Source organism: Ambystoma mexicanum, chromosome 1q (genome assembly GCF_040938575.1).
Source record: "Ambystoma mexicanum isolate Mex_15411 chromosome 1q, UKY_AmexF1_1, whole genome shotgun sequence".
NCBI classification, from domain to species: Eukaryota; Metazoa; Chordata; class Amphibia; order Caudata; family Ambystomatidae; genus Ambystoma; species Ambystoma mexicanum.
Window position 1 is genome coordinate 594,384,399 of NC_090922.1, and position 23,592 is coordinate 594,407,990.

At 46.2% G+C, this 23,592-nt stretch overlaps 1 protein-coding gene across 3 annotated transcripts in view; it reads right to left on the bottom strand.

Moving 5' to 3' along the window:
• Positions 1–23,592, bottom strand: part of DARS2 (aspartyl-tRNA synthetase 2, mitochondrial) — a 530,183-nt gene that overhangs the window by 316,379 nt on the left and 190,212 nt on the right. For 2 of the 3 annotated variants that reach the window (XM_069641110.1, XM_069641109.1), the window contains exons 4-9: positions 22,383–22,449; positions 20,908–21,009; positions 20,616–20,711; positions 10,673–10,796; positions 970–1,016; positions 422–528 (exon numbers count right to left, since the gene is read on the bottom strand). In XM_069641110.1, the coding sequence (XP_069497211.1) occupies positions 422–528; positions 970–1,016; positions 10,673–10,796; positions 20,616–20,711; positions 20,908–21,009; positions 22,383–22,449 (543 nt within the window). The remainder of the gene's footprint in view (positions 1–421; positions 529–969; positions 1,017–10,672; positions 10,797–20,615; positions 20,712–20,907; positions 21,010–22,382; positions 22,450–23,592) is intronic. The other variant, XM_069641111.1, reaches the window with a different exon arrangement.

The following is a 23,592-nucleotide window of genomic DNA, read 5'->3' on the forward strand; positions in this document are numbered from 1 at the left end:
CGTGGATAACCACCAGTGGAGTAACTTTGCTGAAAATGCTGGGGGGGGGGGACATGGCATCTAACGGAAAGGTGTCCCTGCCAAATGAGGAGGACAAAATGGTGGGACACGAAAGTTGGGGGTGGGGGTAGAACAGGTCCCCTCCTAAAATTACACCCATGATAACCACTTTATACCTTCATAGGATCAGATTCACCTTCCATAATAATGCGACTAACGAGATGTTGGCATATTTAAGTAATGGAAAGGAACAAAACACTTTAACGTGGGCCTAGCGAATGTTCGACCAGGTTCCACGATTTAAGTGATGAACTTAAAAAAACAGTACGTGTAAAAGCATGCATATCGTGCAGAGACTACGTCGTAAAGGGTCAGCTACGAAACCTTGGTTAAATTATCCATGCAAGCTAAAAATCCTCACCTGTCTAATCCTCCGACCATCAGAAGTTGCTTAAACTGCTGTGGACTCTGTGGCAGTGAGTAAAACTTCCCCGGCTCCCTAGAAGGCACCAGAAATTCCTTTGCACCCTGCAACCAAAAATAAACGATGAAAGAAGAGGAATTGAGGGAGGCAGGGCCGAGAATCATGGGGAAGGCCGAAGTGTAAGTAGTACAAAAGTACAGGCAAAAAGTGGAAGGGAGTCGGCAAAAAGATAAAACATAAATGACTGAAAAATGCACAGAAAGAAACTGAGCATCGCTGCAGCAAATATCCATGCTATAGCATTTACTAAAATAATGCTTTACAGCCATGAGCAAGGACTTCACGCAAACAGTATGAAGTGCGACAGTCACACTGGTCCTCTGTGCTCCAGAAAGGGTTAATGCGTGTCACTAACAATGAGCTCTCCATTGCTGCACTGCTGTCATTTCGAAAGTGGCCAGTGCCACCTACAAGTCTGTGTCCCCTCGAGAAGCAATGGTCGGCTGGAACCGGTAAGAGCTAGTTATTGGGAAGACTTTACGTACCCCGGGTGTTCTCTTGAACAACGTAGGTGTTTCCACATCTACGAATCCTAGAACAAAAAACAGCATTGTTAAGAACGGGATACCAGTCAGCCCATCCAATACGTCCCTCCAGTGGGAAAAGGACACGAACAAAAGCGTGCATTAAAATGTCAAACTTCATTTTTTACAAATGTTTCGGGCTCAATATTTTGCAAATAAACACACCTTTCCATTGGTTTCCTTCTAGCGCTTTTTTTTATGAGCTATTTTGTGAACCTTAACGCCCAATTATTTTTTTGCCCCTGCACACTTTTTGCCTTCTATGTATTAGTTGGTGGTTCGTTTTTCTTTTTATGTATCTTCACTTTCAATGTCACTGATATGATATGTAATTTATAACGCACAAGTTTCTAGGCGCGACAAGACGAAAGAAGACAGAGGCAGGACAGGACAGACAATTTTACTAGGCCTTGTGTCATTCAGATCATGCAATTGCACGGGAACGGAAAGAGGGGGGGGGTGCTAAGGAGAAGGAAGGAGGAAGTGAAATAAGGGCAGCATTGCTCGAGTAAGTGCAGCCAGAGCAGCGCGGCTCTGGTTAAGTGCAAGGAGGCAGGGGACTGTAGAGGTTACAGTTATAGCTCCCAAGTGAATGGTAGGCCGAGAGACAGTGCAGGGGAGACTGGTACCCAGTGAGACTCTGAGGGTAGCCAAGCAGCGAGTCGGTGCAGCAGACAAGTAGGTCAGCAGGGGAGGGAGAGTGAGAAAGCAGAGGAGAAAGGGACGGTCTAGCGCTGCTTCTGGAACTTCAGGTGGTCTGGCTCAAGTTTGAGAGGGGCAGGGCGGTAATTCCAGAGGGAGGCCCCTGCAGAGGAGAGAGATCTACCCCCCACGCTCTGCCTGGAGAATAGTCTGACCCTTAAAGAGTTGGAGGTAGCTGAGCGAAGGGCTCGAGAAGGAAGGTATTTTGCAAGAGAGAGTTGATGTAGTGCCCCATAAACCTGTGTGGATGATGCAGAGGGTCTTGAACTTGATCCTTGCAGCCACCGGGAGCCAGTGGAGAGATTTTGATAAGTCTTGCAGTCCTGTTCTGGATTAGTTGCAGAGGGCGGAGATTGTTTCTCTCCTACCTAATTATTTAATCCTTAATTCTTAGGTTGGGTCCCTGATCTGTTTCTGTATCTCTTTCTCCCTCACCTATTTTGTGTGCCTTGATCTAATTGTGTGCCCTTCAGCTTATAGTTGGTCCATTAGACACCTTTTTGGATCCTTTTTCGGGGGCCCCTAAAATCATTTATTGCACATTAGTCTTTGAACTTTATTGTGCCCCATGTCTGATCTCAACTTCAATGGATGCTTTTACGTGCCCTGCGCAGCTCTAATGCCACCCAGACACAAACCAGAGATGCAGGAAGTTTACATTGGATGGTAATATTTGGATAATGATAAAGGTTCCATGGTCTTTCCTTTCCTATGGATCCCCACTGCCAAATAGAAGAAGCTTGACCACTTCAATATGTTGTGCAAGTGAAAGAAGGCATGAAATATACAGACTGCTGCTACTTGAACCTATTTTTCCCCCAATAACAAAAGACTATGAAGACCAGAGCATTTTCAAGAGGCCGAACACACCAGGGTTTTAGAAGCTGAGGATCCAAAAAAGGATCCTGATGCGGCCCACACTACTTGGGGGGCTGGGAGTCCCAGATATGGGGAAATACGTGTTAGCAGCTCAATTAGCACCAGCATTGAAATGGGCGGGTAAAGATCCTCTTCCAGGTTGGGGGAAAATAGAACAGACTGCGACGGATATCCCTTTGAGTAAACTACCATTCCTAAAAACAAAAGCAAGAGAAATGGGAGGTATCCTATTAGCAGCCACTAAAACGACCCTACACAGCTGGGATAAGGCTATCTGCAGCAGGGGGGTCAAACTAGGTCTGGGCCCACTATCCCCCATCACGCATAATCCAGATTTCTCACCTGGCCTTCACAAAAGATTCTGGGAAGGCTGGAACGAAGCAGACACATTGTCCCTACAAGATATGTATCAGGACGACGCCCCACTCACCTTCGAAGGATGTAAACATAGATTCGGCCTTGTCGAAAACCACAGATTCAAATATATTCAATTACGTCACTAGATCTCACACCCAGAGGTAAAAAGAGCAGGGTTACGACCCCCGGTAGGCCTAGAACTAACAATACGGGAGGGGACACATGAAAAAGGGATCACTAGACTATACAAGCTACAGGATAAGGCGCAAATAGACGACTCCCTCCAGTACATGAAAGATTGGGAACGGGACATAGGAGAGGAGATTACGCAGGAAGAATGGAGTCAAATCTGGAGGAGGACGCACAAATTATCCAAATCCACGGCAATTAAAGAATCGGCATACAAACTATGTTACCGCTGGTACTTACCCCCAAGTAGAATACACAGAATGATCCCCTCGTACCCCCCAGAACGCTGGCGGCAGTGTGGAGAAAGAGGAGACATGTTCCATATGTGGTGGTCGTGCCCAAGGATAAAAATATTCTGGAAAGAAATACTGAGCCTGATCAGGGACATAATGGGCGCAGACCTACCATGGTCCCCGAAAGTCATTCTGCTGGGGGCAGTGGCAGAAGGGAACTATGCAGCCTCAGGAAACAGAGCGGCCCTCATAACCCACCTTCTGGCTGCAGCAAGGATGACAGTGGCCCAACGATGGAAGACAGTGGAGGGCCCTACAACTCCATGGTGGTGGGTGAAAGTGTGGGGAGTTATGGCAATGGAAAACATCTGCGCCACAAAATCAGGGTCATATCTGAAATTCTTGGCCATATGGGCCCCACTCCAGGACTATGCGGGGGAGCGGGAGAATCAATACTTTAAACCCCGGGCTCTTAGAAACATCCATATCAGATAAAGGCAGCAGAAGATATGGCGAGGGGTTGCCTCTTGGAATTGTTCTGATTACAACCATGGTTTTGATTGGTTCAATTAATAAAAGGAAAAGGAGCGGCGGGTGGGGGGGGGGAGAGGTGGGGAAAAGTATGAAGACAATACTAGACTCTACAAGAAAGTTCAAGGGGGTTGAATAAAAGGTTCGTGTTGATAACAATGTTCTTAACACATGTTGTAACGAAAGCTCAACCATTGTCTTAAGTTAAAAATGAAAATAAAGTTGGTTAAAAAAAAAAAGGGTGTGTGATAGAGCATTTCTATACTCACAAAAGCCCTTTCAATTAATATTTTGTTTTTCAATTATATATGGGGCAGGGTGGACGGAGATGAACTTAAACTCCTGTGGCATACATTGCTTTTTTATGCAGCCCTTATAGAAACAATGTGGTGAACTGCTACCAAATGCAGCACATTCTTCTGCATTTATTCGACATCCAGCAGAATCTGCATTATACCATTTGTGGTTTCGAGACTGTCTACTTGCCTCACCAACCTGCCCATGTAGTTAACCACTGATGGCTACCCAAAAACACACAATCCCATGCTCCAACACACAATACGCATACCATCAAAGCCACCACACATGGAAACTGAACAGCACTTGCAACATACAAACATACCAAACCCCCACACAATGCATCATAGCACCACGGACACACAAGGCTCCCCCTCCAGACACCAAACCCTCCATGCTCTTGGAATCAGAGCACCTAGGAGATTTGCACAGAGAGCTCAGGATGCATGTGGTCTGCATGAATCAACGCAATAGCAAACTATCTTGCATTTTCCCTCCTCACTAACCCAACCCTTTTCTTCAAATCCACCAGTGCTCCTGGAGAGCATGCAGAGGATTGCACTATAAGTTCCAATAACAGATGCATGCCAACATTATATTCCATTTGGGAGACACTAGCCCAGTCTTGGTTTTCACTTTGCATTCTAGGACTTGCAGTCCTAGAGGTCCCCATTACAAACCCAGGACTACATATCCCAGAATGCAAAGTTAAAACCAGGATTCGACTAGTGTCCCCCGAATGGAGTGGATAATGTTAGCATGTATGAGAATATAACATAACCTTCATACATGGCTCATCGGGTGGGGCGACTGCATTAGCGAAGCTCTTCTTTTAGAAGGCCTCGCTACATTAAGAGCTTTCCAGAAGTTTGAAGATCTCACCAAGACCACCCCACATATCTGAAATCCATTATTTGCTACATAGAGTTAATCACCATTTTCCTTCTCCTGTATAATATTCTTTACAAATCATTAATATCCTTTTATTTGTTAATGCACTATTTCAATGATCGCGAACGCTGGCTACTTTTCCTGGGTCTGCAGCCTGCAGTTCTTGTGATGTTTTGGACTAGTACTCCAGAGAGCCCTCTGCAAAGATGATGCTGACTTGGGCTGGTGGTGAGTCTAGTCTAAACATCTCGTAAACCCAAGGTCGCAGGAACTATTCAGGTGGCATAAGAGATATGTGCAGATGGGGGCGTGGCCCGCCGAGGACGCCATCGGATGCCTCCTCGGTGAGCTCTGTGCTTTCTTCCCCTAAAGCCCCTGATACCCCTAAAATATGCACCCGACTCATTGAAATGCTCCAGCCTGTGTCGGAAGTTCTGGAGAACAGATGACGTGACTTAGGTGTACATCAGAGCCCACAGGACAAAGTAAAACGAATTTCTTAAATCGGACGCCTGCAGTCAAAATGGCAGATGGGACTGAGCGGGCCTGCGGCTCGGCGACAACCTGAAATAAGGGCTTTGATGTAAAGCGAACAGGGCCACATGATTCTGCAAAGGCGCCAGAGACACTCGCCATTAATCCGCTCGGCCCGGAGCATGTAACTTTGATGCCGCATTGGAGACAGAGGCTCTGCGTTGTGACCGCCTTCCCCCGCCCCCACACCCCTGTGATCCGTCCAAGTGCCGCCTGCGCACCATCGAACCCTGAGGAGAGCTCCCGACCCGGGAAAGGGTAAGGAGGCTGTGGGGTCGCTAATGCCCAGTGGGGTCGCGGTTGTAGCTACGGTGCCGCCCCAGGCGAATTAAACAGCGGGTCCGCTCAAGACCAAAAGCGGGGAGAGCCGGAACAGACGCCTGAGGGGCGCGCAACGGCTCGAGCGGCTGGGTGCTGCAGGGGATGCCCAGTACAGCAGCCGCCAACTGACGTACCCATAGACACTTGGAACACATAGGAATGAAGCATCCCTTTGTCCTCGGGACCCTGTGGGTGGCCTTTCTATTTGGACTGGATGGGCAGCCCCAACCGGGGAAAGCTTGGCGTTATGGGGGAATGAAACCTAACGCGGAGTGATTAGGGAGAACAACCACCACGCCGCGCGACATCCACTTGGGGGTTTCATGTGACCCTGGTACAATACTCACCCATCCAGCATAATATAGGGTGTTTATTAAAAGGCTGGACACTGGCAAGAAACAAAGCGGCTTGCACCCTGAAGGAGACACAGAACGATAGACAACGCTGCCTGAGATGCGAAGTGGCGGCCGTGTGCCAACACGGCGCAAGGTAGTTATATTCTAATCCCCAGCACACCAATGAAATGGAGAGAAGAATGAACCCCTAACAGCACACCAGGACGTGCCGGGAGCAGTACCAGGGGACCAGAGAAAGCAACAATAGCCAAAGTGCTAGGCTCGGATGTCCACTGAATGGCTTTATCCCTCCACTTATCAGTAATGGGGCTTATATGTGGCTGATCCACTCAACGAAACAATCCATAAACAGTCAGGCATAAATAGGAACAGGTGGCAGTGGCAGTACAGAGAGAGAAAGAAAGAATATACACTCCCACGATACAACAAACTGAGGCACACAACCCAAAAAGGGGTGAAAGAAGAAGGGCAGACCCCTGGAGGCTAAACCCAGAAGTGCAGAACAAACCTCAGCCCATAGCACAAACATATCATAGATAAAGAGCTACACCTGCCCCTACAAGGGAATCCCCAAAATGGTGGGTGGTGGAAAACCTACCTGAGGGGCAACAGTGGTGAGCAACACCGATCCTAACTCATCAAAATTAATCTAAAGCGACAAACCACACATTGACCAAGATGTCCAAACAAACAACGAAAACCAAAGGCCAGGGCTCTGGCGATATCAAAGCCCTGCTGCAGACAGTAGATACTCAGAAACGCAATCAGGTGCAGGTGCTGGCCCAGGTACATACCCCCCTCCGGAGGGGGCAGGGAACCCCGAAGACTCACCTATCCGAAAGTCAGATCTGTTAGAAAAGCTTAAGAAGGACATTAAAGATAGTGCAAATAACCTAGCCAAGTCCATCTCTGATCTCACTAAGGGAGTCTTGGCAGTAGAAAAAAGGATCGACAAGGTTGAAACAGTGGTAACAGAGCAGAGCCACAAACACAACATCCTGGCAAACAGAGTTCATGAGCTGGAACAACAAATGGAACGAGTGCAGAATAAACAAGAAGATGCCGAAAACAGGTCCAGGCGAAATAACATTCGAATTCGTGGAATTCCGAAATCGCTAATTGACTTACAAGAATACGTGATGGATCGGTTTTGACACATCCTGAACACAGAAGAGAACAAAGAAATAGTGTTAGATCGGACGCACAGAATCTACTCTACGTATCAATTTAACAAGAATCTGACTCCCGATGTGCTAACCCGGATACACCTGTATCAACTGAAAGAGGACATTATGCGAGCCGCTCGTAAGAAGGAACCTATCAGATTCCGCTCCACACCAATTCAACTGTTTCAAGACCTAGCCCAAGCTACACTTGCCAGGAGGAAAAGACTGAGGGTAGTCACAGATTGGTTGAGAACCAGGGATGTGCGATACTGGTGGGGACACCAGACATGCCTTCGCTTCGAATGGAAGGGCCAGAGGTTCTCTGTCTCCAAGGAGGAAGATATGGCAGAGCTTATGCAGGAGGACAAAGGAGGCAACCTCACCGACAAGGCGGGATCTACATCCCGGAACAAGGAGATAGAAGTGGATCCGGAAGAGGCCAATGGAGGCTAGGGCGTCCTCGACCACGGGGGCGTAATAAGGAACCTAAACCCACAGATCCCACCTGACCAACTGCTAAGCACCTGGAGATCCGGGACAATCCCTTCAAATTAGGAAAATGGGGATGACAACAAGGAAAAGGGTGAAACTTACATCTGGAACGCAATCCTAAGCTAAGCTGGGTGCACAAGAAGCAATCATACCAGCCGTCATGCGTCAGAAAAAGGAAAAAGGGGGGGGGACCGGATCCCAAATTAACTGGGTGAGTAAGGAACCCGGTGACATACTGTGAATACAATATGTTGAGAATGTTATTGGGATAACAGAGGAAGAAGTGGGGGAGGCAATAGGAGCACTAAAAGGACAAACCCCCGGGCCCAGATAGGTTAAGTAACACATATTATAAAACATTCAGGACCATCTTAAAGGGCCCCCTAACGCACCTGTTTAACCTCATTAGGGACAAGGGGCGAGTTTCCGGGGACATGTGGCCAGCAACTACGATATTACTGTTGAAACCAGACAGGGATCCAACCGATTGTGCAAGTTATCGCCCGATATCCTTATCAAACGGGGATGCAAAGATGTATTCCATGGTACTGGCCCGGGGATTAGCAGTGGTACTCCCGGAGATAATCCATTCAGATCAGGCAGGCTTCGTGAAGGGGTGGCACACATGATAATATTCGCAGAGCCATGGACACGATACACTGGGGACGGAGGACGGGTCAGAGATTTTCAGTGGCAGCTCTGGACGCTTCCAGAGCCTTTGATAGCCTACACTGGGGTTTTCTACGGCTAACCCTTGAAAGATTTGGATGCGGACCAGTCTTCACTCGCATGGTAATGGCCAATTTTACATACCCATCCACAAGGCTAATGATCAATGGGAAACTTAAAGGGAGTATCCCCATTCAGAAAGGCACAAGACAGGAGTGTCCACTGTCACCTCTGATCTTTGCCATGGCTATCGAGCCATTTGCATGTAGGGTTTGTAACCATCCGGGAATCCAAAGGGTTGAAGTGGGCACTGTAGGTCCTCAAAAAGTAGCACTCTACGCGGATGATATTCTTCTGTTTCTAACGGACACCGCAAACTCCCTACCAGCGGCCATACAATTATTGGAAGAATTTGCAAAGGTCTTTGGATTCCATATTAACTACTCCAAATCCAAAGCTCTTAATATTACCGAAAAGGCAGAACGATTCCCGGAATGGGAGAATCAATACCCCCTGAAGTGGGAACATAAGGCAGTAAAATACCTTGGGGTACAATGGACCACCAGATTTGACAGACTATACAGGGCTAATATTCCGGATCTCCTGAAAACTCTAGCAAGGGATCTAAAACGATGGAAATTGCAGGAATTGTCCTGGCTGGCATGCATTTTAGCGGTTAAAAGGACCCTACTTCCTAAATTTCTATACATAGTGGGTGCCCTCCCAATAAGAATCCCAGGCCTAGCCATTCAAACATTACAAAAAGAAGTGATGACATTTATCTGGGGGGGAAGAAACCGATAATTCACAAAAAAGTACTATTTAGACCACAAGCCTTGGGGGGACTGGGGCGTCCCAGAATTTCGTAGATACCTATGGGCAGCACAAGTAGCCCCGATGCTACAATGGACATCTGGAGAAGATCGAAACCAGTGGGTAACACTAGAAAGAACAGCGACCAAGATACCCCTGGGAGGGGGGGGGGGGGCAGGCAAAGTAATATGGTTCTAAAAGACCTCTATACAGATGGGTCACCCTTGACGTTTTGAAGACTATAAGGCCAGGTTTAACATACCGGAGCGGGAACGATATCACTATGTTCAGCTTAGGCACTGGGTTTCAAACGCAAGGGTGAAAGAAGGGGCAACTAGAAGCCCAATAGGAGTGGAGCTGACAGTACAAGAAGGCCAACCAGACAAGGGAATAACTAGATTATATTGTCTAATGGGGGAGATGGCTCCTGAAGGGAACCTCACATATATGCAAAGGTGGGAGACAGATCTAGGGAGACCAATCGCTGGGGAAACTTGGGGTAGCATCTGACATAGAACTGCCAAGAGCTCTAAATGTACCTCAATTAAGGAAGCAGCATACAAACTCTGCCTCCGATGGTATATGACACCCATACGTATGCATTCCATCAACCCAGAATACCCTGCAGCCTGCTGGAGAAATTGTGGACAGCCTGGGGATCTTATTCACATGTGGTGGTCCTGCCCACTAGCAGAGACCTATTGGAATGCGATTTTAAGCCATATCTTCGAAATAACTTGTATGGGGCTTCCCTTCGATCCGCTAGTGGTACTCCTGGAAGAGGCGGTCGAGGGATGCTAATCAAACTCAGGGCCTACAGCCACACTTATCACCCACATGCTGAGTGTGGCCAGAATTACGATAGCACAAGCATGGAAGACTAAGGAAGGACCAATAATAGCCATCTGGTGGGTGAGGTTGTGGGGAGTGATGGCCATGGAAAATGTGACGGCAATAGCCCACTTCTTCACCCATAAGTTGGGGATATGTTTGGGGGGGGGTAGTTTGATGGTTATTACATATGATTTCTATATATGAGCAAAGGAATTGAATTGTACTGAAACCCCAAGATGGGGCAAGAAAGAGTTGACATGAACAAAACAATGTACGTTTGTCATGAACTGTTTATTGATATATACATGTCTATGATGCTCTAAAACCTAAATAAAGTTGGTAAAGAGATATGTGCAGATGAAAGGTGGAACAGGCAAAAGTAGGCACAGGATAATCTCACCATGCATGTTGCAGAGGTACTCCCTCATCCGCATCACCATCTGCGACCTAAGCCGTAGGTTGTGCTGAAGCTGCTGGCTGCGCAAGTCCAGGTAGCGATGCTGCATCCGCAGAGACTCTGATTTCTAGGGGAAAAGGAGAGGACTGTCAGGTGGAGGACAGGACTGAAGGCAGCATGACATGATTTGGGGAAGCAGAAGAAGGGTATGTAGGCACTCGTCTGTGGGGGACTCTGAAAGGACACTGAAGCAAGAAATAACGTAGTGCTCTGCTGGACACAAAGAACAAATTATGGGCATAAGAGGACCAGAGATCTGGACCTTCCCGTCCTAAGCTTTCACTGAACAAAGCAACTGGAAGTTAGTCCAATTTTCCCGATTTATGTAGAAGACTGCAAGCACCAGGTTACAATGTTTTCTAAAAGGAACTCCCAGGACTGCAAACACGGTGTCCCAACAGACATGAAGCAACCATTTGTGGGCAGTGTTTGTAGCCCCTCCATCTTTTCCGGCTCAGACAAGGAGGAGCACATCCTTTTACCGCAGGGGCAGACCCGATAGGAACCAACCACCCCCACCTCCCAGCCCAGGTAGATGGGAAGGGGCACTGCACCACTTGCAATTTAAAAGAGGTTTATGCTCGGAGTACATACCTTCTCCCTTCACATGTGACCCATGCACCAAGGTAGATTTTTTAGGGATCCCATGGAGACCCCTAAAACATGTTTGTTTATATAAAAAATAAAAAAATAAATCAAAACATTATAACCTTACCTGCTCTAAACCCTTCCTTCGCGGTTCCCCTGGCATGATTTTCCTCTTAAGGATCTACCCAGTCAGCCTACTCTCCCTTAGCGGAGTCAAAGATGGACCCTTACGGTGGAACCAACGCAACAGACCTCCTTTTCCTACCTGGCACCACCCACTGTGAGAAAAGGCCAGTAGACGACCCCAGTGTGTGGATCCACGAACTAGGCAGCCTTTGACAGGCTGCCACTTCTCCTTTGCCTCCCACCCCTGGGTACACACCAACACCTCCCTATCCATTCCTCCTCCCTAATCTAAACTATTACCTACGAAACTCTACTCCCCTATTTAATGAATAAGATGCACTATCATATTAATAACCAAAATTGTAAACCTAAATACACACACACAAACAATAACATATATTATCTAATATACATCATCTTAGATATGGTGGCTGCCACAGTCACTCCTTTTCAGTGACTCTTCCACGGGGTGCCGCCCTTCTTACAGTGGGTGGGGTCTGCCCAGGTACTGTGTTTCTCCTTCTGGTGCCCCATCCACTACTTTCCTGCACAGCCCTCAATTCAGGCGGCCCCATCTTCAACATGGGGCCGTCTTTACATGACTGCTGCCCCAGATATCTTTTCGGTGGGTCTTGTGCTCTGGACCAGGACTTTTAATTAACTACCTGCCCGATGTGGCATGGTAGACATCAGCCACCTGCTGCGCCTCTTCACCACCCAGGCCGCACCTGGCATATGCAGCCCGGGAGAACTTCTCCTGGGCCTGCCCCTGGATCAGGCCATCACGCGGTACAGCTTCATCGCCCGGTTCAGGCCGCACCACCCTTATCGGCTCGGCTAGTTGGCACCTTATCCTCGATTTGGGATTTTACTCGTTGGGCCCGTCTGGTCTGACCCCCAGGCAGGCCGACCGCACACACGGCTCAGTGGGTGCCCGATCTTTTTTTTTTTTTTACAAATCTTAAACGGCTCTTTACCAGAATGTTCCTTCCTTCACCACAAACACATTGAAACTGGTCATTATGCTCAAGTTCACTGAAAAACTACGCACATAATTTTAAACATTTATTTAGCAAACGCCAGAAAATCAAATGACACTAACAATAAGATTCATCTTTACCCAACTAGAAGGTGCTCATATCATAGACTGTGGAAGTCGAAAACGCAGAGTCGCAGGGATTAGAAAGCGTGACCTGCAGACTACAGAGACTGCAGCAGGAGACTGTTGGTTTTTGTTTGAACACTGGTCTATGTCCCACTTTGTTCACACCCTCAAACTGGCTTACCACTTGTTCTCATGATTATGTTATTATACAGGCACCTTTCCGGAGAATGCCACAGCCATCTGCAGATGTTTTACTGTAAACACTTTGATGAAATTAACAACCATGTTTTTCTAATAAATAGAAATGTCAGCTTGCTGAACTATATCCTTTTACTTTGATCAAATTCTGTGCCCTGCAGGCTAAACGCAGATCTCTGCAGCATGCTCCTTAACATGCCTGGCCTTCTCGCAAGGTTTAGAAAGGGACACCTGCAGGTTAAGCGAAAATCTCTGCAATGACAGGATTACCCCCTACTCTCTCTTACTTGGGAGCATAGATTTCTGTTGCTTGTAGGGCGGGGAGTAGGTTTAGACCTCCCCTATTTTGCTAATTCACAGAGCTCAGAACATGCTCATTATTAAGAATGTTCTGGTCTAATTCAGAAACATTTCAAATTATGATTCTTTTCAGGGAGATTTGGAGGACAAAACAGAATCTGTGAGATTGTTAGATGGGGAGACTACCCCGACTTCAGGGTGACGTGGAATAGCAGGACCAACTGCTGATTGACTGGCGAAAGGTATATGTGGGAACTTTCCAAATATCTCACTCACCTCTGTTCCAGCACACTCATGTAAAAGTGTAGCGTGCTGCTCAGTTAGGAACTTACAAACTGAAGGCCACCCTCAGTTGAGCACCTTCAAGCCATCCAGCTATTCCACCCATAGCACAGGGAATGTGTGGGGGCTCCAATAGCATCAGACCCTCTCAGCAGACTAGGGCTGGGGTCCCTGCATAGATATTTTATTTTTATTTTAATTTATTTTATTTATTGCATTTGTTTTACGCCCAAACCCTTGGGTGTCACGGCATAGGTTACATGTATCAGTTTGAGCTTATACAGTTACAACAATGTTAGGGTGTCTTTGTTGCTTCTGGGGTATGTGCAAAACAAAAGAGCACAAGATACAAAAATCATTTACCTTACATACAGTTACATGAGTTGCATGAGTTACATGAGTGGAGGGGGCAAGTGGAATAGGATAGGTCGGTTAGTATTTGTTAAATAGCCAGGTTTTTAATAATTTCTTAAACTTCGGGATGGAGGTTTCGTTGCTAAGGTGGGTGGGGAGAGAGTTCCAGATGCGGGGAGCTGCTATTGGGAAGCTGGTGTTACCTGCTTGGGAGGTTGTGAAGCGAGGGATCTGGAGATGTGTGTTGGCACTGGATCTAAGTGTTCTGGTGGAGGTTTCGCGGGAAATGCTCTGGCTGAGGTAGGTGGGGGTGTGGTCTGTAATGCATTTGTGGGTGATGGTGAGGGTTTTGTGGAGAATTCTGGCTTGCACTGGAAGCCAGTGGGCATCCCGTCTGTGCTGGGATATGTGTTCTCTTCTGTTTATACCTCAAGCTGCTCTAAGAGCTTTGTTTTGGAGGAGTTGTAGTTTGTTTAGGTTTTTTTTGAGGTGCCTAATAGTAGGACGTTACAGTAGTCTATTTTTGTCAGGATGAGGGCTCTGGCTAATGTAAAACATTTATCGGTGGAGAGGAGGGGTCTGCTAAGCGTGATGAGTTTTGCAGTGTATACTGTGGAGGAGGCGAGTGCGCTGATATGATTATTCATGGTGAGGCTGGAATCAATGTGAACTCCTAAGGTTTTGACTTTACAGGAGATGGGTCTGGGGGTGCCATCTATCATTATAGACGAGCAGTCAGGATGGAGTTTGCTGATACTAAGTGCACTGTTACCCACTCCGTTTTTTGAGACCTTTTTTTTTTTTTTTAAAGATCTTCCAATTTCACACAATACGGACAAGAGAGCAATCCACAATTACAACCAAAGTGTTTTGGTCTCAGACATCCAAACTATTACACCACATCACCTCATTTCTCCAGCTAAGCTGAATTTAATTAGATATTCAGAGAAAATGGTTTCAGTGTTGCGAAAGAGACATTTAGTGACTGGTGTTCTGGAACCAGTTCATTTGGTCCAATTGGACTAAAGCCCATGACTGGAGACCTGGTGGTCATGTTGAAGTGTACTCAATTGTTCCCTCATTTGACCCAGCTCCAGGCCCATTCTACTCTGCCCAATATACAAAGATATAATTTTTTGTGGACTTAAAGCAGATTTGTACTAGATCTGCACATTTCTTGTTCTGCAGTTGCTAAATACGGCATCTCATTTACAGAATCAGTGTGGGGAAATCATTTTGTATTACCCATTTATTGACATATTTACAATAGAACAATACAGACATACAGGCCAGGTGAACAGAGCACAGATCAAAATACGTCGCACCAGTTCCAAAAACCTCCCCCAGATGCCCTCATACTAATTCATACTGTTCATAGGTTCAGTGATTTCCAGCCAGAATTACCTCACTTTGGAGCACTGCCATATCATGTGCTCAAAGGAGTCCACCCTGTGGCCACAACTCCAACAGGCATCGGAGTCAACCAACCCTCTCACACACATCTAAACAGGGGACCAGTACTCATTGTTTACAATTTTAATTTGACATACTCTCTTCCCAAAGCTCAGAGAGATAAAGGCCACATTCATGCATAGTTTCTCCCACCTCCCCACTGTCATTTCCGTGCCAAGTAATTCCAACCAGGGAGCTGCTAATTTCACTGCTATAGGCCAACAGAAACCTATACATGTTCGATGCACAATGACCTCTCTCTTTCAGACTCATTAACTGTGTTCTGAGAACATGATCATCTACTACTTCCACTCCGCCAAGAGCCGGCCTAAATTTCCGATATTCAACATAAGTGCAGTCCTGGAGATTCTTCAACGCAGACAGTATGTGAAAAGGGACCCATTTTTTATTCACAAACAAATTGCACCACACACAAACACCAGTGAGGCCAAAAAACAGGCTTCCCATCAATTCGCACTCATGCTCAACCAGATGGATGATCCAACTGGTACAGAATTCTGCCCTCCAGTCAAATCTTCTAGCTAACACCATGATTTCCACAAAAAGTCCATCGCCGCTGAGGTTGTATAACCTCTCATATTCCTAGATGTCAGAACGGCTTCAGGAGCAAGCGGAGCGATCAGTCCAGACTCTGCCCTCACCTTCCCATTAGGCGACTCTTCATGGAATGTAAGCAAGTAGATTGCAGATAATGCCAGGTGGTACATTGCGAAATCTGGAACTCCTAGACCCCCTTTCTCACAAGGGAACTGCAATTTCCAGAGCTTTAGGCACGGCTGCTTGTTCTCCCACAGAAAAATGCAACATGCCGTCAATGTCCTCGAACCGTTTCTTCTTCACATGCAGCGGCAGCATGCTCAACACTTAATCAATGCGTGGGGCAGAAGAAATCTTGATGGCATTCACTTTCACTCAAAGAGACAGTTTCAGCTCTAACCACCTTGCCAGCTCCGAATTCAATTTCGCCTTTTTGCACCTCATGTTCACATCCATTAGCCGGACCTCATTTGTGAGCCACACTCCCAAATATCTCGGTATTACCCAAATTGATCCAATACCAAATTTACCTACTCAAAATTGACCTAATTTTTGGGTCGAATTAGTTGGGTATTTTGGTTCATTTTATTAAATTTAGATGTGGGGTGGGGTAAGGGAATAGGTTAAGGCAGGGGGAAGTGGGAGGAGGGAGGGTATCCCCCCGCATTATTAAAACATTTAAATTAAAAAAACGAACAAAAAACATTCAGTCAATCGTCCAGTAGGTCAATTTTATCCCCCATCAATTGACAGTAATCCAGTATCTCATCCTACCCGGGCACCAGCGGAACCCGAACCTGGTGACACATGCACTGGTGCACAAGATGGTAGCCGGCATGGCCTCTGATTTGGATCAGTTTATTTTATATCCAGAGAACGATTTCAAGGTCTCCAGCTGCCTCATCAAAGCCGGCGGCGAAGAATCCAAGGCCCGTAGCACAATCAGCGTATCATCAGCAAAGAGCCACACCTTCTGCAGTTCGTCCATCTATCGAATCCCTTGAATCTCTATGTCAGAACGAATGAACAGCCAGCGTTTCCATCGCCAACAGGAAGCGCTAGAGGCGAGAGACGGCAGACCCATCTTGAGCCATGTCCTAGCTCAAAACTGTCAGAGGTCAAACCATTCATATTAACTGCCGCCATTGGTTTCGAATACAGCAACGATATCAATTGTATTATCTCTGTTCCAAACCCACAACTCTCCAGCAGTGCAAAACGGAAGCTCCATTCAATACGTTCAAATGGCTTCTCTGCGTCAAGAGAAAGCACAACACCAGAATCCAATGTTTTGCTCTCCAGTAATGCAAGGATCAACTTCTGCATGTTGGTTGATGGATTTCTGCCCTTAACTAATCCGTATTGATTTGGATCTACAAGATGCATCAAAGTTTCTTCCACTTGCATCGAGAATGCCTGGGCCAATAGCTTGTCATCTGTGTTAATCCGACTGATGGGTCTGCAACTCACCACGGAGCTAGGAGGCTTCCCTTTCTTTAACAGAACACAGAGAGATGCAGGTCTCATCGTCGGAGGGAGCGCACCTTTCAGCTTTGATGCATGCAACACTTTCAACAACAGTTCAAAGACTACCCTTGGCATTACCCTATAGAACTCTGCAAGGAGACGATCTGTTCCAGGCATTTCCCACTATTCAAATGACACACTGCCCTCATCAACTCATCCACAGAGAGAGCTGAATCCAAAACAGCTCTCGTTGAGTCCGGCAGGCTCTTCATTCCACCGCCTTTCAGATATCCCCTCAGGTCAGCGGCATCAGGCTTCACTTTGGACGAATATAATCCAGAGTAGTAGTCCCGAAACTCTCTATTAATCACGACTGGGTCGTATGTCATTGCCCCAGATGCACACTGATGGCACTTCTAGTTCTTTCACTCTTCTGAATCTATCACATTTCTCCCCTCCTTCAAAGTAGTTACATTTAGTCCTGAAAATGAGTCTATCTGCGCTCTCAGACAACAATTTATTAATTTGATGCTTTTTGTGAATCAAGGCATCATTCACACATGTGATTGGATTTGACATATAGTTCCTTTCTAACAATTGAATCTTTATTTTGAGTGGCCTCTTCTCCTCCTCCCTCCGTCTATTCCTTTTGCTGGAGAAACCAATTAGCAGGCCCTGCATGTAACACACATGTAACACTTAAAAGCCTCCCAAGTAGATTCAACGCTCATCTCCGGGGACCATTTGGAGGCCACAATAAATTCTGTCTCCTTCATAATTGTATCTACAGCAGTTTCAGTATTATTCAACAGTGCAGTATTCATTTTCTAATATCTGGATTTAGATATCAAAAATGGCATGGAAACTTCAACCCAGGCTGATGCATGATCAGCTATAAGAATTACATCAACATTTGCATCAAGAAACTGGAGTACTGTGAGAAACCAGAGGGTGTCTCACCCGCTAGTCCCCAGGGTTGGTTCGTTGGTTCTCTCTTCTTCCTCCTCCTCTTCCTCTTCCTCTTCCTCCTCCTCCTCCTCCTCCTCTTGCTCCTCCTCCCCACCACCCCCCCCCGCCCCAGGGCACGGCCATCGCCTTTGGATCCAGATCCTGGGTGTGGCAGAGCAGGAGGATCACCGGGGTGAGGGGTCTTCAGGGAGTGGGGGTGAGGCAGACGATGGTGAGATGCGGTATCCCCCCCCTTTTTTTGTTCATCCAACCCATACTATTTTTTAGGATTCTCCGAGTTCCTAAACCCCCTTTTTTACACTAACACTGGGCCGGGGAAGAGGATGACAGAGTAACAAGACTAACTCTCATACATCGTACTGGACATGTCCCGTTAATCGGGTGTGGCAAAGTCAGGCACGTGACTTTAAGTGCATACACCCGATACCAATTAGTTCTCCTCACACCGCCTTGAAAACACTTTGTGTTTTCGCGCCTTGAAAAACTTGTGTATAGGCACGTTATAAATGCCATATCATATATCACACGGATAAAAGGCACACCCTAGAGAGGCACTCTGAGCAAGGCGGAACACGAGTACGAGCAGCACTTCCGGGGCAACGGCAAACCTACTGCAGCAGAACGACAGACCAGGGGACGAGAGCAGCAGGTCGAAAACCCCACGAGTTCCCTACTGGAGGTCATTGCCTCCGACAGGCCGCAAAAGACACATGTAGAAGGCCAGATCCCACATCACAAGGCTGCATTGTGTTTCAAGGACGCCGGCGACCCTCCCGGGTGAATGGCAGTGTTGGGGAGGCGAGGTTTAGCCTGTGGTACTAACCTTGACTCGTGAATTGGAAATCCTAAAAGCAAGAAAGAAACGCACACAGGTTCAGTTGACAAGCGGCCTGAGAGACCGGTGTGTGTTAAAGAAAGCTTGAAGTGGCAACATTATATCGCAAGTGAAGTCTGCACAAGTATGGATGGGACGCGAAGAAAGGCAGACCTGTGAATGAACTTTGAAGCAAGGACAACTGTGAAATCAGCGATACTGAGTAACGGAGTGGTCCGGTGAAAGGAAGTAACCCAGTCGAAAGGCTCTGTGAAAGGTGCATTGTTTGTAACGATAAAGCAAATGAACTGCAAAAGCGAACTAAGCTAAATTAACTCCTAGAGAAGAGGAGATTGAAAGTTGAACTTTTAGTCGAAGTAGTCCTGCGGAGGTCTGTAAACAAAGCCACCCACATTCGAAAGTCTTCGACATCCGAAAGCGGTCTGAGCCTGACAGAGGGGGAGCCACATGAACTGTGTTTTGAAGAGGTCTGAGCCTGAGAGGGGAACGTATATGAAATTTTTCTTGAAACATTATTTGGAAGTCTGGAAAGAGAGACGTTAATGTGGAAGGACAGACAGGCCTCGATCCACGTTTTGGAACTGTTTATTGTGTTTAAAACCCAAGATAGAGTGCGTCATCCTGCCTACAGGGACCACCTTACTCTGTGTGGTCTAACGTAGGCAGGAGAGCTAAGTCAGACACATCTATTCTTTGGCACACTGATTTTTGTTAGAACAGGCCATTTATATTTGACGGACTCCACTAAGACTGTTTTGTTTAATCATTTGATGGTCGAGACTACTCCCATCTTAGTTAAAGGGCAAAGTAGAAGTTTTTCCAACCCCGAACCTTCAATAAAGGTTTTACAAATTGTACCTATTGTGTCAGTGTCAAACTTGATAACATGCCTCCCTTACAGTACATTGACCCTGAATTAGGAGCATATCAATGAGTGAATAAACTTTGGGACAATCTGATTGGTAAGTGTAGCATTTGTCTGAAGGATGAGCCAGCCTCCACACATCCGCGAACCCGAACTCATTTAACGAAGCATGCAGAGGATTGAGATCCCTCCCACGCAGGAACCAGAATCACCACTCCGATCTACATAAGGGTCCATAGTTTCATTGAAGTCACTGCCTAGTCAAATATTGTTTTGCCCCATCTTCTGGAGCAACTGGGCAAGTGTTCTAAAACGGAACCATCTCCGCCATTCGGGGTGTAGATATTGCAAATCCCAACAACAGAATCCTGACTCTTAAGCGTCACATAGACTATCCGGCCCTCATTGTCCTTGTTCGAGTATAAAACAGTCAAAGGTAGACCTTTCCTCAACAAGCTACAGACGCCACTCGAGTATGTGCACTAAAAGGATGAAAAGACAGAGCCAACCCATCCTTTCATCAGCTGGTCCACAGTAGCATCAACCAAGAAGGTTTCTTGCAGAAGGGCCACATCCACCTTTAACTCATTTAACTCGTAATAATGTAAGGCGGACTGGGATGCACAGATAGGAACCTGCAGAGAACTGTGTGAAAATCATACGGGGGAGGGGGGAGGGGAGAATCAGGAGCCAGTACTACAACCCCAGCAATCTGAACACTGTAGTCTTCACAAGATAATAGATGGCGAGCAGAGAACATGCATGCACTTTCCATGGATCTGCTCACCTTCGTGAAGTCTTTGATCTCAAACGGCAGCTTCTTGGAGGAGTTGAGTATCGCGGCATCCCTGGCTTGCACCTCGATTTCACCCGTGGGCATGCCCTTGAAAGAAGAGTTAGAGGGATATTTACACAGGTGACTGGAGTATGACAGAAAAGAAGATGGAACAAAAGAGGAGAGATACTGGAGCAAGAGAATCAGAGGCATGTTCATAGTGACAAGATTGGAGGAAAAGGGAAGACAGTGGTGATGAATAGATACAAGCGACTAATAAAAGATGAGGTGGAGACAAACTCACTCGATTCTCCTGCCCCTGAGGCCGGGCAATGACTGTTCCCGCCACTCGTACCACTGACTCCAGAGGAGCCTCCTTCAGCATCTTCTTCAAACGGGCAGTGGCCTAGGGGCATGAAAAGAGAGCTCTCAGCCTGAGCAACAAACGGCCATACAAGGACCACCACATTCACTTAACTCAAAATAGACTTGAAACTCAACCTTTCCCCAAACACTACTTAACATTCTCAGTAAGGTGAAGATCTCAATGTGTGCCTTTAGGGGTCTGCAGGGAAGTGGAAAGTCAGACCTTCACTCCAAAAAGGCAGGAGAAAGTCAGTGTGCTTTGATGCTGGTACAACTAGAAGGGAAAAGACGATACCATTTGACAATATCTCTGGCAAGGCCAACGCAGTGATATTGTGTCCAGTTCTAGACGCCACATCTGTAAGGATTAAGACCAGACAACGGTCAGAGACTTCAACAAATCTAAAGTCTACAACTAGAGCCCTTTCTTTTGTTGGCATTCTTTAATGCATCCTCAGTTGGCTGGAAGGGGCTCTTGCACAACCAGCTCTTTTGCTGGTCAATATTATTTAAATGGTTAGGAGTACCGTTAAACAAAATATATTAAGGAAAATGTTTTGACCTACAAACCTCTCCACATAGATGTTCACACCTGAAAACCTTCCGATTCTCCAATGGGGAAAGTTACGGAGACACAATAGCTGGAAAAACAGTAGTTATTTGCAGTAGCCGCTATTATGTTGTTCTGAAGCCTTCCTTCTGTTGGAGGTTGCAGCATCCACGAGGACCTCCAGGCAGTGTACACAGCAGCCACCTTTCCGTTGAAAAGTATAGATGGCATTCAAAGCCCAGCCACAGGCTAACTTGCATACGTTTTGGGCGAGGAAGGTGGGCGACACTGCGCAATGCCACTTGGTCTTCATGTAGCAGAAAGTGGGAGGAAGCTTTCTGAAAGGCCCAATGGCAGGTCACAGCGTTGGCAGTCAAGGGTTCTTTTTTTCGGTCATCAAAATATTCTTTTGACTCTGGATTTATTTTTTGTGGGTGGTTGACTTTCACTTTCAGGCACCAATTCAGGGTTAGGTGTTTACATTTCTTGATGTTCAACTCTGTCTCATGCCGGCTTCCCCAAACTTCCTATTCCACCTGTACTTTTCCACCCTGCATCTGCTTTGGGACCAATTCGCACCCTGCCTGACCCCCATTCATTGGAGACCCTTGCAACACACACTCTCCCACCAACCCTCTCCTAATTGGGGGGTGGGCAGGACACCTCGCAACCCTACCCATTTGCTTGCCATTGTATGCGCTTACCAGCAACACTTTCTGGGTGTAGACTCCCGCAGCGCTCACATGAGTAAGAAATGTAAACTCCCAATTCAGTGAAAGTGTCATGCATGCAGGTGGGGCATTTCCCATCCTCCCAGAGAGAGAAAACCGTTTCCTATGCCACCGTCCTTCACAATCCCTTACCTCGTCTTGCGGTATTATAATCTGAGTCAGCCCGTGGAAATCCCTCAACACGACAAACTGATCCTGCCTTACCAGAAAAACAAAATAAATAAATAATGAAAAGGCAGATCCTGACTTGCACTTTAGCAATCATGCAAGACTAATTGCAGAAAACGACAAACATGCAAACTATTTATACATGCATAACACATTCCTGCAGCTGGCAAGGAAATCCTGATCAAGACCCTGTTTGAATGCAGTGAACGTTTAGTGCATGCCCCTATGACAAACTACTGATTCATTGCCCCTGAAGCTCGAAGTCAAGGACCATCAACTGATAAAATAAAGGTCTTAAGTGATTGAGGATCAGGTAAGGTTGGAGGTATTTAGACAGTTTCACAATGTAGGATTTATTTTCAATAACATTTTGATCTTCTAAAAGGTGAGGCTATAGCATATTTCGGAGACACCCAACCCCCATTGCCGGATTAGTTCACTTACATGCTTGTTTGTTACCCATTACAACAGATGAGAAAAAAAATCAGAAATGGGGTCCTGTTACAATAACTGACTACAAAGTTTTACTCTCCCTCAAGCCATCCCACTCTTTTGAAAATTGGTGTCATCTGACCATTTAAAGAAAAAAAAGTCTTTTGATGTGGCTTTTTAAATAATAATAATATACTTTAATGTGATATAGATTGAAAGAAAATTCAAACTTTACACATACTAAACACTTTCGTTAATATCAATAGAAGCAGTAAACAGATAATATTCAGCAAAAGAGAAAGAAAATATTTAAATAAACAAATAGTAATATGTCAATTATCAACTTAAGAATGAGCAATATTGTTATTATCTTTACCCAAGGTGTTGTGCAGGCTTGTACACTTGGAATGTTAATATACATATTTACAAAACTGCTCACATCAAAAACATGTATTGAATACAAATTGGTGGTGTGCCAACACCAAGTCCCACAAAGGCCTATATTTTCTTCGCATTGCAGTTCTTAAACTATTCAAATCAATGGGCCCAACTTTGATTCAATTTTTAGCCATATATTATAGAGGGCTACAAACAAATGCATGTTGCAGGTGTTTGTGCAATATAGCCAAAATGACATTTCACAGATGGTTTGGGGGTCATGTACAAATTCGCCAAGGTATAATGCTATTGTACTAGTTGATGTCTGGCATTCCTTAAGAAGATGTTTGGCTGTCTCCAAACA